We start from the raw sequence: 14,793 nt of genomic DNA, 5'->3' as shown, positions 1-14,793 counted from the left end.
CAATATAATAAATTTCATCAGCGCATTTATAGCTATATAATACCATCTCGAATACTGAAAAATATTTTCAGTATTAGAACACATGAAGAATACTGCTGAAGGATTAATATAATTTTTTCTTTGACAGATTTCACCAAGAAGATCGTAGCAAAATTATGAAAAATTAGAAATTTGGCAAACGCATTGATAGCTCCTGAATTTGGGCTTGCACGAAAAATCAATTGAAATAATTTATTGTATACATGAGAAGTTAAAATAATGTTAGATACAATATAATTACAATTGCCTTTAAATATTATAAAAATATACTCACTGTGTAGAAATCCTTCTCCTCCACCTTGTCCTGGAAGTCGAGTTTCACCAGGTAGCGGACCCGAAGCGCGGGATCCGGGAGGTTGAGAACCCGGTACTCGAAATTCGTAGCGGACCCGCAGCGCGGGATCCGGGAGGTTGAGAACCCGGTACTCGAAATTTGCGGAGCGCGACTCTCATCCGTCCGCTCTACTGCGCGGTTGTTTCCAGACTGAGGAATTCGGCTAGCTGATTTTGAATTGGTGACGTCACTTTCTGAACATCCGACATCCAAACTTTGGTTTCGACCTTTAATACTATGTATGATGATGTATGATGTACGATGTATGATGTATGATGTACGATGTACGATGATATGATATGATGTATAATGATTTTAGTTTTCACATTTCATACAAGAAATACGCACTTTATCTCTCCTGCCGATTCCAGACTCAAGCGGCCAGGCCCTTCGTTGGTCAGCCGTTGACTGAAGATATATCCTTCAGTTGACGGGTCAGCTAATAACGCTGCCGTTTTGCGATAGTTGAATGATAAAAAATTTTGCTTATACCTTTCAAATGTGTGTTCAAATACACTCGAAGTTTTAAGAAGATCCGTTCTTTCTCTCCCTATCACCTTTATATCACTACACTGCATTAAATACTCTCTCATATACGGAGCATCCATTTCACCTCGATCAAAATTAGCGCATCCGTGATGTATTACAGTTACTCTGAATTTTTTTTCCATACGAACACTTTCCGAAGAACAGTTCTCCGTCTCTACCCAACGTCGATTCCCCACTTGCGATTAGCTAAAACAGCGTTTCGATTCGATACATACAAAAATTCAAGATCGAGAGAGCAAATGAAAAGTTGGAATATTTATGAATAATAATGATATGGAATACATCGAGCGCGTGTCGAATAGAATCCCAATTCAAACTGAATAATTCTTCTATTTTCATATCATAGTCAATTATCGTAGATAATCTAGTTTGTCTCCTAGAAAATTATAAAATTCATAGTATGCATCACGTAATAATCGTAAATAGATCACGTAATACATACTTTTGATCTCTGCATCATTATTACGCCTGATTTATCATTATTCGTGATCTGTGTACACATTCTTCTCTCGGGTACCTCTACTTTAATTAAATCACCTTTTTTGCTACGAATTTTGGAGGAATCTTTTTCTCATAATCAATATATTTTATCGCCGACAAGTCGGTAAGTACACACAAGCTAAGTACTGGCTTGACCTCACTATTGCGAAGACTGTGTTACTCGGAAGGTGAATGTAGCCAGCATCATTTCGAAATCGGTAACTCTCTGATGCTCTGTAATAAGTTCTCAACTCCACCATTGGTAGACCTCAGGGGGCGCAAGCGTACGACGATTTTCGTTTGTCACACCGGTCACACCAAAGCCCATTAGGGTTACTGTCCTTATATTCCTCAGTCAACGACTGAAGAATCGAACGTTACGTTGTCACGTGACCTTGCGCACACTGTAGTCGCTGCAGGCGAATTAGTGTCTGTATAGACAAAATGTCAGCCGCCGTGATAACTCACAGTTTGATAAGACGAGTTTTAAATACACCTGTAAAATGGCAGTTGGCGTGTTGTTTTCAACAAGAAAGAAACGTTTGGAAAGGGATCGACAAGCCGAAACCAGGCGTGCCTGGAACATGCTATCGCCGCATTGTGCACTATCCAGAAGAATACACAGTGAAACCTTTGAGGGTCACTAACCTCGGTGGCAGAGACCCTGTCACTGGCAAGTATCTGTATTTATCCGTTAAATCCGTTCAATGAGGTTTCACGTGGTAATTGCAATTGTTATGAAAAAATTTTAGAGGATCATCAACTCTGTAGTAAATTAGCCCTCACCTACCCTAACCTGAAATTATCGTAAACTAACGCATCCTGATAATACTTTTGCTGAAATGTTTCATGGCAAATTGCTTACTTTATCTTTTCGATCTCTTAGAAATGGAAGGCGATGATAAATCTGCGAAGCTAGAATAACCATTTGCCATCGATGGCCTGTTATTGGCTACCCAATCAGCGAGCGCATGTTGCATTCATGGAAAATAATTTTGCATTCGGACTAGGTCCCTGACACTCGATCCACCTGACTAAATTCTTGCGTACACCTCCTAGCGTCACCAATTGTAGTTCAGATTGTACAGCGTTAATGAACAAGCGTGCTATCCTCCTCGTCACTCTACCCCCCTTGCTATCAACGCAAGCTAGGTGCAAGACTACTAGCGCTGCACGGCAGGCGGCAACGCTAAAACGGTCATGCCTTATGCTCTGGCTCTTATGCCAGGAACCTGATTAAACGAAGATTTAAGCAGTGCTGAATAAAAATGTTCTAACACTGCTTTTTCTCGGACTGTATTTATTGCGTAACTAGTTACATGTAGCAAACCCTGACCCTCAAACGATTATACATAGTGGCCACTGGTCAGAGCAAACCAAAAAGATAGAGAATTTGAAAAAGGATCGGGGAAGTTACGGTAATCTTCAATTAGTTAGGAAATTTTGTGGCAGTTTGAAAAGAGAAAGAATAAAGCTACTAATTATATAAAATCAAAATTCTAAGAACAGTTCTTATCCATGTACTGGGTTCCATTATCGTTAAATAGATCATAAATGTATTTTTGAAGATTGATTCATTGAGAGCTTCATTTATTGGGTACACAAATAGGCTCTGTTAGTTGGGATTTTATTCAGGGAAAACTTATAATTTGGTCAAAGAAAGACGGAAAAGTCACAGAATTTATTCGACTATTTTTAGCGGCCACCATGTTATATTCGTTATAACGAAATTCAATTCCTGTTGCAATAACTTTCTTTAGGCAGTTTTATCCCTGAAAAACATTATATCGTATATGAATACAATTCAAAAATTTATCCTCAGTAATCAACCGCAAAGCACTCGTTACTTTAAAAACGGTAATATGTTGAAAATTATTTGACAAAGAGCTTACAATAAAGAAGAACATAAACAAGATCAAAACAAGTCAAGATGTCACAATTATGATTGACTTATATACACAAAATAATTCTTAGTCAAAATATGAATGAAATATAATTAAGAAAACGTTCTACTTTGCAGTGAGTTTTTGTTATAAATCGAACTGTCACTCACTCTCCCATGAAGTATACAATTAGAAATGGAGATTGAAAAGATACACATTTGCTATTTATAATGATATCGTTTTCATACTTATTGAATATACATTTATTCTGTGCGCAGGCAGATTGGTGGTGAAGGGGATTGGAGGAGGCATAAAGCACAAGTATCACTGGATAAACTGGAAACGGGAAGGTCCCAAGGGCTTAGATGAGAAACCAAAGGAGGAAAAGGTGCTGCAGGTATTGAAGGATGGATGTAGAACAGCATTCATCGCACTCGTTGCCTGTGGTCAGGAATTGAAATACATTCTGGCTACACAGAACATGAAGCCAGGTGATGTCATACGCACGTCTCAAGCCATACCACGTATACCTGTAAGAGCAAACGAGGGAGATGCTTTTCCTTTGGGTGCATTACCTGTTGGCACACAGGTTCATTGTGTAGAAAAGTATCCTGGTTACGGTGGAACTTTAGTACACGCAGCTGGTACTTTTGCAACGATTGTACGACACGATGGCACGGGCAGAGTAGTAATAAAAATGCCAAGCAAGCGCGAGTTCAGTTTGCACAATTCGTGTATGGCTACTGTCGGAAGATTGTCGAACCATCTCCACGGGAGTACTCCAATTGGTAGTGCTCAGAACAATCGATTGCTAGGTAACCGACCAAGAAGTGGATTATGGAAACGTAAGGAGGGACGTCATGGACGTAAAATACGTCCGTTACCTCCAGTCAAAGAATTTTCGATTAATAGTAAACTAACACCTGCATCTTCTGTCAGACTGACACTCAGCGTGTAATTTATTTTCAAACTTGTTAATAAACTTATTAAACACTATATCAGCTCATATAGTTTGATTTAATCAATGCTCCGTGAAATTTTGACAATTTGAAAAGGGTCGTTATAAGTTTTATGTTGCGAAATCTGAAAACCTGAAACAGAATCTGAAATTTATAATGCAATATCGTCATTTGTTCAGGCTACATCTTAAATACTACAATGAATATTTTTCTCGAAGGTAGTGTTGTACTCTAGATTCTATTTGTGTCATGATTTTTTGGTTATTTCATATTTGGCGGTGACATTGATTACAAAAATTATTCAATGATTATATAATCATCCACGAACTTTATTTCACATGCAATGTGTTACCAGATTGTGTGAATAAATGCTTTACAAGTTGTATATAAAGGAAATATTTGCTCTGGAAAATCTGGGACTTAGGAAATTCAAAAATGAAAGTTTGTAACTGGACCTGCTGTTTCAAGCTGTAGAAATGATGTTGAAATCGGTTTTAATTATCAATTACTCCCAGACTCTGTGAACTGCTGCTTGTTAAGTAGATGAAGTGTATTTTATTATCAACTAGAGTGGTTATAAAGTTGGAAACTCGAAAAAAAATCTTCAACTGTTTGACTCGACAAACAGTGGCCAGACAAAAAATTTATTTCTAAATGACCTAAAACTTCACTGTAGCCCACATTCATATCTTAAAGTTTTTAAACAATCTCATTGCTTTTCTACATAATGATATTCTTCGAATAATTCAATCGCTTCACGTACCATGATATTATATTACAGTTATTTCTTACGTAGCAGTATTGCAGCGTGGTGAATAGGATAATAGAGATTAACTTCATGAAAAGAAAGGAAAAGTATCTTTTATAGTACTAATGCGGAATATGGAAATTAAAAAATATACATTGGTGAGTAATATTTCCATCTCAAAATCTGAACATTCAATAGAAAAATTTCAGGCTTAACAGCTTACTTTCCTCGAGTATACGCTGTTCAAAATTGAATATCATTCGTTCCAAAAGTTTCGTCCTGTCGAAAATGAACACATTTTTTTTTAATATTTCAAAAATGATTGCATTATTTTTATACACTCCATTCTGTACTTGGAAGAAAACATTTTAAGTTGTAGTGGAATGTGACTAGACTTCCTTTTCTGAACTTGCGTATTATGATGAGAAATCACAGATTACGATATTAAAATTTTGTACGTGAGTTTAACGAAGCATTAAAAAAATTACTGTTTTGCAACTTTGGAGTAACTTTGAAAAAATTTAGTAACTGCACATTAACGTAGTAAACTTTAATCTCATCATGAACTCCAACGAAGCACGTGCGCAGTGAAAAAAGTTAACGAAACGGTCGTCATAATTTTTCAATAATATTCCTTTTTCCATTCCCTAATCATTATACCCTAAGTTTAGCATCTGCCAAACAACGTTCCAGAGATGACAATGAATTATTTTTCCAATTTGTTGCATACTTTTAAAATCAATATGTAATGATTAAAAACAGTAAATCGTTTAATTTGTATAACTCAGAGGCAGACAACGTTTCTGATCATTAATTATAATATCTTATCGATATTGTACATAAAATTTACTACAATACTTATTCCATACGAATTATAATAATCAAACTTAACAAATTTTTAACCATGAACTAATCACATTCTGCGAGAACGTATCAATGTTAAAGTTATGCTACCGATGCTTAGATTTTCAGGCTGCCCCACTTGGCTTGTTCGTTAGAACGAACTCACAACTAAATCAAGAACTATTTATACGCTTAAAATTATACTTTTACAATTGCGAAAAAAAAAAGAATTTCATGCAGTCTCAATATGACGATCGAAAAGCGATACAGACTCAGATTCTTTTAGTTTTCATATCTTGTATTGTGATGGTGGATCCGTTAGTCACCGGCGCTTAAAACTATATCGAACATAAGACATCTCTATTCAGAAAAAATACACCTCAGTGAGAACACATGACCTTGATTTTACATCATTAGTAGGTCACAGGTAGGTAACGAAATTTGACGTAAATTTGACATAATAGTGACATGTTTTCTGACTAAGATATGATGCAAAATTATAAGATATCATTCTGACGTCATACTGACTTAAAAATGATTTAAGTGCTACATAATATTTACATAACGCCGTGCTATAACACTGAGATTATTTGTCTATGTACATTTGACATAACATTGAAATCATATTACGTAATAGGTAATATTTTCTTTCGTATTGTCTCTCGAATAACAAAAAAAAAGTTCTTCAACTTTTTCGAGGAACATTGAAATTGCAGCGTGAAATAAGTTTTTTGATATTGCAAGGTCAATAATGTTTAATCGTTTGCCATGAGGAATGTCGGCATTAAAATGTTTATAAATATATACTTAGCAATTTTAATAAAACCAAAGAAAAACAATCTAAATTTTTTCTTTAAAATCGCAATATTTAATTATCGAGAATAATTTGCCACAGTGGTAACATCACAGGGACGTCAGCTTTATTACATCCCCGTGAAAAAAATGTCTGATACTTAAGTCCATTTATAGTCTGATAGGCCGATATAATTTTCTGATACGGTTTGATATGACCTGATATGGACATATATATATATACCCTAATATTCTCGTATACGTCTATATCAGAAAATATTTTACCGGAATTGCATTTCGATATCGGTATATATGTCAGCCTATGTACAACATGCCAATCAGAAGATCTGAATCTATCCGAAACGTCAAATATCCGAAAGATTATTTAGTTCTTGGTTTTTCGCATAACAGGCCGAGGTTCCGTTGTAAAATAGGAGGAAAATTGTGGACTTTTTTCGAAAGAAGTAAACGAAATATATATTATACATACATCTGCCACTTGTTTTTAAATACATATATTTTATACACTATATATTCTATTACGTAAGCGTTATAAATGTTGACCAAAAGTACTATGCATCGAATCAGAAGATAGTTCATCCGTTTGAAATACCTATGTATGTATGTATGCATTGAACGAATTAGAATTTTTGACTATCCGAATGGTTCCCGGCCCCAATTATTTCGGATGATCGACGCTCTACTGCAGCTATAAATGCTTAGATTTCATTATATATAAGCATTTATAGCTATATCCGGCCGCACATGGCCTACATACAGCTTTTTTATCTCGTCAATAGATCTTCTGATATGAAGGTCATTTATGCCCCGATATTTCAATGCATGGCCGTGTCAAAAAATGTCAATAAAAAATCAAGTTTCGATACATTCAGCCAGATATGTCCGCGTATGATTTTGTATATTCGAAACGTTTGAGAATATCAGGATATATACGTCCATATCAGGTCATATAAAGTCATCCCCGGTGAAAAGAAACTCTGTCATTTATTAATAATAAACTAAAAAAAATCAAGACATTCAAAGAATTGAAAGAAATCTTTACATTCTCGTGATATCAACTTTCAAAAATCAAGTCCATCTTCCAAATGTAGTTTTACAGAAAAATTGTTTTTTAATGAGTTATTCAGAGTCTAATCCATGATATCCTTTCTTGTGGGTGGTGAAACATTTCAAGTTTAGTATGTATAGAAGTTACCAAATAATTCTGTTACGTATTTCTACGTTTGAGTTATAAGTGTATAGTTGATCTGTGTAATGTATTGTACCAAGGTGAAGTTTTGAGTATTTTATTGTGTGATATTCTTGTGTAAGATGTACGCCTGTGTTCCAATCCACTACATTATATCTGCATGATATCAGGTATATGTAATCACAAAGTCATATTGACGGCATAGTTATAAACTAAAAAAATTATAACCGTCATTATCACACCAGCGTTATGTCAAATTGATATCAGGAATATTATTTTTGTTACGTCGTCAGTATCTGACGTCGATAAGTGCGAAAAAGTTGACATAAACGTGTTCACTGGGACATGACGTATAAATGCGGATATATGATATTATAAAACTATTAATTGCATAACTATCACGTTATTGCGAAAAATTCAAGTGGACTTTTGAGACCACGATATGTTTAGTCATAAAACTAAATCAGGCTTACGACGTGTAATTCAGCAATCGGTCAAAGTTTCCGTTCCGAGCCTTAACAGCTTGAGTAGACAATTCATACTGCAAAGGTCAAGTGCCACTAATGTACGCGGCTATAGCTTATTACGTGAAAATTGATTGGCGAGAGAGTTATGTATCATAACATCCTTTGCGAAATGTGGCTGAGAACTAACATTTGCAATCAGTTTAAAACGATGTTACTATTATTTAATACTTATTATTCTAAAATTTGGATAATATGGCAAGAAAATTTGCCACGAGAAGCAATATCTTCACTATTATTGTCATTTTATGTGTATAATTAATTATACAAGCGCTGATACTACACGTATCAAGTGAATACATGCAGGGTTACGAATAAATGACTCTGTACGTATACACATATGCTTGTGCCTTACGTCTTCATTTGCTACGCGAGAATCGGTCAAATCACTGAAAAAAAATTTCGGTGATCGAGTGACAGGTCTGGTGGCATGGCCCGGTGCGTGTAACTCGATTACAAAAACCACAAGAAAAATTTCTGACAGATCGTCATAAATTTTAAGTTGGCTAATTCTCTAGACTTTTTCCAACACAGTCGATACAACCAATTGTTATTTCGATTTGCAATATATTCAACCCGACTATATATGAGGTGAAATCTAAATTTCTGTTTTCTTATAAACCCTTGTTATAGTATACTATTTCGGCGTTTTGATCCCTGGATCGTATTTGTTCTTGCACTTCCGGTTCCAATTCTTTCACCGGAACGGCAACGCGCTGTGCAAATAATGCACAGCAAAGGGGAGTTGCAAATGTTAAGCAAACACCGCAAAGGGCGACTTGAATCGGACCCGCTGCCCATGGCATCCGCCTCAATAAGTTTCTCTTTTCCATGTAGTTCATGAGCAGCGGTGCTAATACTGGAAGAAACATTTAAAAGTTCAAAGTAGGTTATTACTGGTTCGAACAAAGGCCAAGGCCCATTGTCGCGGCATTAATATCACGCCGAGGAAACCGTATAAATTGAAATGTACAAACCCATGCTAGGCGAGGCCATCAGAATTCGCGAAAAGGTAACGGAGAAGATTGCCTGTTTTGCGGCGGAAACGCTGCTTCCTACTTTTTGCCCTTTTTCATTTTGAAGCTCGATACCTTCGCGTAATTCGGTTATCCGCATCATGGGTATGTTGACACAGTTAGCAGCAGCAACTGCTGCAAGCGGTACCAATCTCCCCGCCAACGGCGGTCCTTTCTTTGCAAGGTGGTTCAAGGATAGTGCCGTAAAAAGGGCGCCCCCGGTAGCCCCCACGTAACTTTGTACCAAAGTTGATACTGGGATTGGACTGGATCCACTCCGATTCGTATAGTTAACCAAAGCGTTGAAAGACTGATTGAACCATTGCCAGAATACGACTGCCGGAGTTGACCTGCAAGTTTTGAACCGTTGGTAGTTTGTACATTTATTTACGTACTAATTTCATGAATACATATTCCGTACGTGGTATCTGCGCCAGTAATTCACTCGGCACCAATCAAAGACCCCAATCAAAGTGTGGAGAAGGTATGTAGGTATAAGGGCTTTAACGCGAACAAACCTTCAGGGGGACATCCATGATGGATATGCAATGCCTCTATTAGACATGCATTTCAACTGAAATGAGGTGCAATAGAGGTCTATTTGAGATCCAAGTATCTGCTGTAGAACTCTACAAGATAACTACATACACGGATCTTCGTTAGAAACCTCATGGATTTTACGGAGAAGATATTTGGACCTCCAATGGACGTCCTTTCAATCGATTATTCATGTCATCCACACGGAACCGCTAATAAACGTATTACGAAAAACATTAGAAACTGCCATGTGCATTTTTCCTTACATGCGATTCACTTGAAATTTTTTGTGCCCCGGCATTTGCGGTTGCTGATTAAGAATTTGGACTCGAAACTCGAAAATCCAAAATGGTGGATCGAATATGGCAGACGCAAATTGAAAAAATTATTTATTTTCGATAAAACTATACGTTACATGGTTTTTGGGGTCACTGATTACGAATCTGAACTCGAAATTTGAACATTGAAAGTATCGGATCGAATATTGCGTGTTTTTTTCTTGTATATCCGTTAACCAAATCTGAAAGTTTGTGCGTATAAAGTTGGCCACTTCAAGTTTCACATATTCTAAGTTAAAATATTTCTTCGAATATTGATTTTGATCAATTTTTAGCATATAGATGACAGACACTGAAACATTTTAATTGAATAATTTTTCCCTTTAAAAGGAGTCCAATATATCATAGTCGTCACAAATTACGATGATTCTAAATAATATGGTAAAACATTGGGTTGAGGGGCATTTTAAAAAGATATTCAATTTTTAAAGTGAAAGTTGAGATTCTTTTATGGAACTTGGTTGCAATATATAAGAAATTCGGACGATCTGCGTCATTCTGGGCAGTCAAATGGTCTCGATACGGGTTCTTACACTGAGAAAAATTTCATTTGGTACAGTAACTAGAAAAATTCAGTAAAACAGGTATCGTTAAAAAAAACTGTTTGAATATTGTTGGAATTACGAAAAACGAGGTACGCGTAACCATTTTGTACTATTGTCGATCCGTTTTTGGTAATTATAACACAAAATCAGTTCTTTACTTTACTTTTACTCTACTTTTTTAGTTAAATGAGGCTTTAACATCAATTTATTGTTGCACAAGCATTAAAGTTTCGCAACATTACAAGAAAATATAGTAACAGTGATCGTAATTAGAAAGAATAGCAACGGATACTAGACTTTCTGGCAACAGCTAGAAAACTAATTGTCATTTTCTACCTCGAAATATATTTTTCGATTATGGTGTAAAAAATGAAAATAGTTAAGGACTGAGCGGTAACCGAAACTAAAAATTTCTTTCAGTGTATGCACAGAAAATGAAATCAATGAGTATCATGTATCTATTATTCATATTTAAAAATTTCCAAAAATGCGTACAGATATAGGGCCCAACTAAATGAACTCGCAAGAAAAGCACTGAGGTCCGAATATATGAATTTGATCCTGGAAGCATTTTGTAGAAAATTCTTTGCAAAAGTGCAATTTGAATTTTCAATGTAAAATCAACAGTTTAATCACGAAGCACATTTACTTAATATTTACATAAAATTGATTTGCGAAATGATAACATGCGGACTGTTGAATCTACAGAATTTGATCCTTGGAACTTTGTTGTAGAGTAATTGAATTTCCCACAACTTTGTTACTTTAATTTTTGCAATAAAGTCAATATTTTAGCTAATCAAAACCTTCAAAGTTGGATTTTTATGTACAATTCTCATGAATTTTGTTCAATGGAGCACTTTGACGTGAATTGAATGTAGAGTATTTATTCTCTACAAAATGGTTAAGTGGTCAAAATTCACAAACATAATAACATCATGGTGTTTTTTAAATACCTAGTTACCTCGAATTCCGAGAGTGATCTGTCCATAATTCGATTAAGAGATATCCGTGAGCAAGAATAATTTTTTTGCTTTGTACGGATAGTTTTTCAGGTGAAAGCGGAAAAAAATTATGTAACGGTTACCAGCATGGCACACAATAAATTAGCGGCTGAGCAAGACAACATTGTACATTAGGATTTGGTTTAACAATATTTTATTTCAGCTCTGAATTTAAAAACATCGTGCCTCAAAATTATTGAAATATGTCATACGTCAGAATTGTACTCAAAACCATTCCATCTCAGAGATTGGTGAATATGATTTTTAAAGGCTAAAAGTGGTGGTTAACTTGTAAAATGCGATTAACTGTTAGCATGACTTTACTCGATCATAATGCAATATTGGACCGTAATTAATGTTTTATTTACGAATTACTGGGTTTGTATACCAAAAAATCGGATCTGTCGTTTCTTTGCGGAAAACAGCTGATTACCGAAAATGCACGAAAGCTTATATCACAGCATATCATAGCTTTGTAAGTATCAAGTACTAATGGAGTTTTTGTATTACGGTTCAGTTTACTTTGTCTCTTCTCTTCTCTATGGGTGATCAACAATATACATAAACCATAATTCATATCATATTGAATAACAGATGACAACGATTATTCAATAAAAAAAATTCACCGTCACTCTTTTTGTTTGACGTTAGTTTTTAATATAATTAATAGTTATTTTATAGTGGAATTTATATCTACAAATTAATGCTATAACTACTCAAAATCGTAATTGATAAATAATTTGTGGAATAAAGTCAACGTGTCGCATAAAAATTTAGTAAAGAAAGATTGAAATTTCATCCCAGTTTATATTTTAACCAGCACTTTTATTCTTATAAAAATTATGTATTCAAAATGAGAAAAATTTTGCAAACAAAATATTGATATTTATATCATATAGGATGTTTTTGGTCAAAATTCTGAGATGATTTTGAATTAAATCCTGGAATACAATGTTTCTCAAACCAATTCTCGAATATAATGTTGCTGAACCAATTAATTCTCAGCCGTGGGAATGTTGCAAGACGCATTTTTCTATGAGGTTAAAGGGTGGAGTTTTTATAATATTACATCTCAAAGTTACGTGTTGCGTCATTTATTATTACACTCAGGGTCAAGATTGTTTTGTGTGTTGACCGTAGATGTGACATGCGGTTATCCGAGGAACTCATCGTCAGTTCATGCATTCGTTGCATGAATAATTGCGAGGCTAAGCAATTTGCATGACTGATTAGTATATTTATAAACTTCGTTTAGTCAACTTGTTTACAAACATGTTGAATGAAGTTTGCAGTTCGTAATGTTGACGAAACGAAACATTAGCAGAAAAAAAAAAAAAAAATTTCATAACTTAAAAATTATACCAATTTGTGCACAAGCATATCCTGTTTCATTAAAGTTCTTATTCGCGGTTTATTACACTTCGGACAATTTTTTGGTTGCTCAATAGCGATTCATAAAAAATTTTTCGAGCTTCAACTTTTCCGTTTCGGTCTGCTGAGATTCCGTATCTCCAAATCGAGACTCGTAGACTGTGCGGTATGGTCTGCACGTATTGTATCACAGGTTATCGATAAAGTAACAGGTAATCTTTCGATTAAGGTGATCAATGAAACCATCGAGAGGGGCAATTTGTCATTCGTTTCAAGTTGACGAGAGAGGTTGATTTATGATTATATATTCTCGGTACATGGCTCGATCAATCTACAGTCTTGAGGTTTTGGGTCAGTGCAAAATGTTATCGAACTACTCGTTGATTAAATGTACGAGCGTTTACGGTGTCAGCGTTGTATAGTAGGCTCAACTGATAAGTTGTAGGCAAAACTGGTACAAGACTAGCTGCCATAAATTATAAATATTTACACACTTGTAGAAGGTCATCATGCAGCCAGTGATCAGCATATTCATAGGCACCTGAGCACTCATACGTCCAATTAAGATCATCTTTTCCCCGGTGTCGGGATGATACGCACTGTCGTAAAGATACTTGCAGCTCCACAGTTTATCTTCCGTTATCCCCAGTTTCTCCAGGCTTTCACCTTTCCTGATTCAAATTTCAACAATTATAGTTCACAAGTGTAATTCGTGACTGATAATCATCATCAATGAATATTTTATCACGGAAATGGTAAATCCTGAAATTATAATTCGGGTGACACGTTCAATGGGTTCAAATGGTTCAAAACAACATACGCGTGTGCAAAGTTACGCAACGCAATCGCGTGGATAATTCGATACTGCTGTACTTTAATAACTCCAAGAATCGATTGTTGAAAGTGTATAACACTCAATTGAAAAGAATGCCTATGTTACGAGTTGAATACTTGGCACATCTTTGGTAGCAGCTGAATAAATTGCACGTATAGGAACACCGTGTAAATATATTTGCATTAATCTACCTATATTTATGAACAATATCGCTAGCCTCGGCGAGTTGTTCAGCGGTGGCAAAAACGTTCATCGGATTGGTCAGTGTGAAGAAATGGCGAGCCCGACCCAGGTACGATCCTTGGTCCCATTTTGGCTTCTCAATATCAATAAATTGGCTTTTTCGCTCACTACTTTTTCCGTTCACGGACATGTTTTCTTGAAATTATTCCTGCTGTTTGCCACTTTTCAATACAAGAATTAGATATAACAGCCCCCGATTCTATCCGTGTAACTGAAGCTGGTATTCAAATTGCACGTTTGATCGGAAAATTTCGAGATAAAGCGAATCTGTATCGATGAAAAACAGGTATTGATTATGCCTGACCGCTGGCAATGGTGCGCTGCTATTATGGAGCAGCTACCCATTCGCCGAGAAGGGAATTGGGAAGACTGGCGAGTACGAGGAATGGGGCCAGAGCGAACGCGTGCGCTGGACTCGTTCGAATCTGAATTCTGAATTCTCGTCGATAAGCGTAATGCATGCGTAGGTGTGTAACTTCTGCGCGCGCAACTTTAGTTCAGCTTACGACCGCAAGGTCGAGGTTGTGTCGTTAAAATTATTCA

At 35.8% G+C, this 14,793-nt stretch overlaps 2 protein-coding genes across 3 annotated transcripts; one reads left to right on the top strand and one right to left on the bottom strand.

Annotated features, from left to right (window-relative positions):
* The first annotated feature begins 1,755 nt into the window (after positions 1-1,755).
* On the top strand, positions 1,756-4,281 carry LOC124175286 (39S ribosomal protein L2, mitochondrial). Of its 2 annotated transcripts, none has more exons than XM_046555364.1 (2): positions 1,756-2,075; positions 3,564-4,281. In XM_046555364.1, exons 1-2 carry the CDS (start codon positions 1,847-1,849, stop codon positions 4,241-4,243), a joined length of 909 nt encoding a protein of 302 aa, XP_046411320.1. In that variant the 5' UTR covers positions 1,756-1,846; the 3' UTR covers positions 4,244-4,281. The 2 variants fall into 2 exon arrangements, with proteins under 2 accessions (XP_046411320.1, XP_046411330.1); XM_046555374.1 differs by having other exon boundaries at positions 1,761-2,041.
* A 1,457-nt stretch (positions 4,282-5,738) lies between these two features.
* LOC124175281 (sideroflexin-3) lies at positions 5,739-14,674 on the bottom strand. The gene is made up of 4 exons (XM_046555353.1): positions 14,199-14,674; positions 13,667-13,843; positions 9,339-9,727; positions 5,739-9,220 (listed from the first exon to the last, which is right to left on the bottom strand). The coding sequence occupies exons 1-4, from the start codon at positions 14,378-14,380 to the stop codon at positions 8,976-8,978; spliced, it is 993 nt and encodes a 330-aa protein (XP_046411309.1). The 5' UTR covers positions 14,381-14,674; the 3' UTR covers positions 5,739-8,975.
* Positions 14,675-14,793: the final 119 nt, after the last annotated feature.

The sequence above is a fragment of the Neodiprion fabricii genome, chromosome 1 (genome assembly GCF_021155785.1).
Source record: "Neodiprion fabricii isolate iyNeoFabr1 chromosome 1, iyNeoFabr1.1, whole genome shotgun sequence".
Taxonomy (NCBI): Eukaryota; Metazoa; Arthropoda; class Insecta; order Hymenoptera; family Diprionidae; genus Neodiprion; species Neodiprion fabricii.
The sequence above is the reverse complement of the archived record's forward strand: the minus strand, read 5'-3'. Positions and strand labels throughout refer to the sequence as shown.

What these genes read in the sequence shown, in the direction of transcription:
- LOC124175286 (XM_046555364.1), top strand. Translation starts at nt 1,847, where the DNA reads ATGTCAGCCGCCGTGATAACTCACAGTTTGATAAGACGAGTTTTAAAT. An exon ending in TGGCAGAGACCCTGTCACTG is followed by an intron (nt 2,076 to 3,563) that starts GCAAGTATCTGT and finishes TTCTGTGCGCAG; the next exon opens with GCAGATTGGTGGTGAAGGGG.
- LOC124175281 (XM_046555353.1), bottom strand. Translation starts at nt 14,380, where the DNA reads ATGTCCGTGAACGGAAAAAGTAGTGAGCGAAAAAGCCAATTTATTGAT. An exon ending in GATATTGTTCATAAATATAG is followed by an intron (nt 13,844 to 14,198) that starts GTAGATTAATGC and finishes AATTTGAATCAG; the next exon opens with GAAAGGTGAAAGCCTGGAGA. An exon ending in GATGGCCTCGCCTAGCATGG is followed by an intron (nt 9,221 to 9,338) that starts GTTTGTACATTT and finishes TGTTTCTTCCAG; the next exon opens with TATTAGCACCGCTGCTCATG.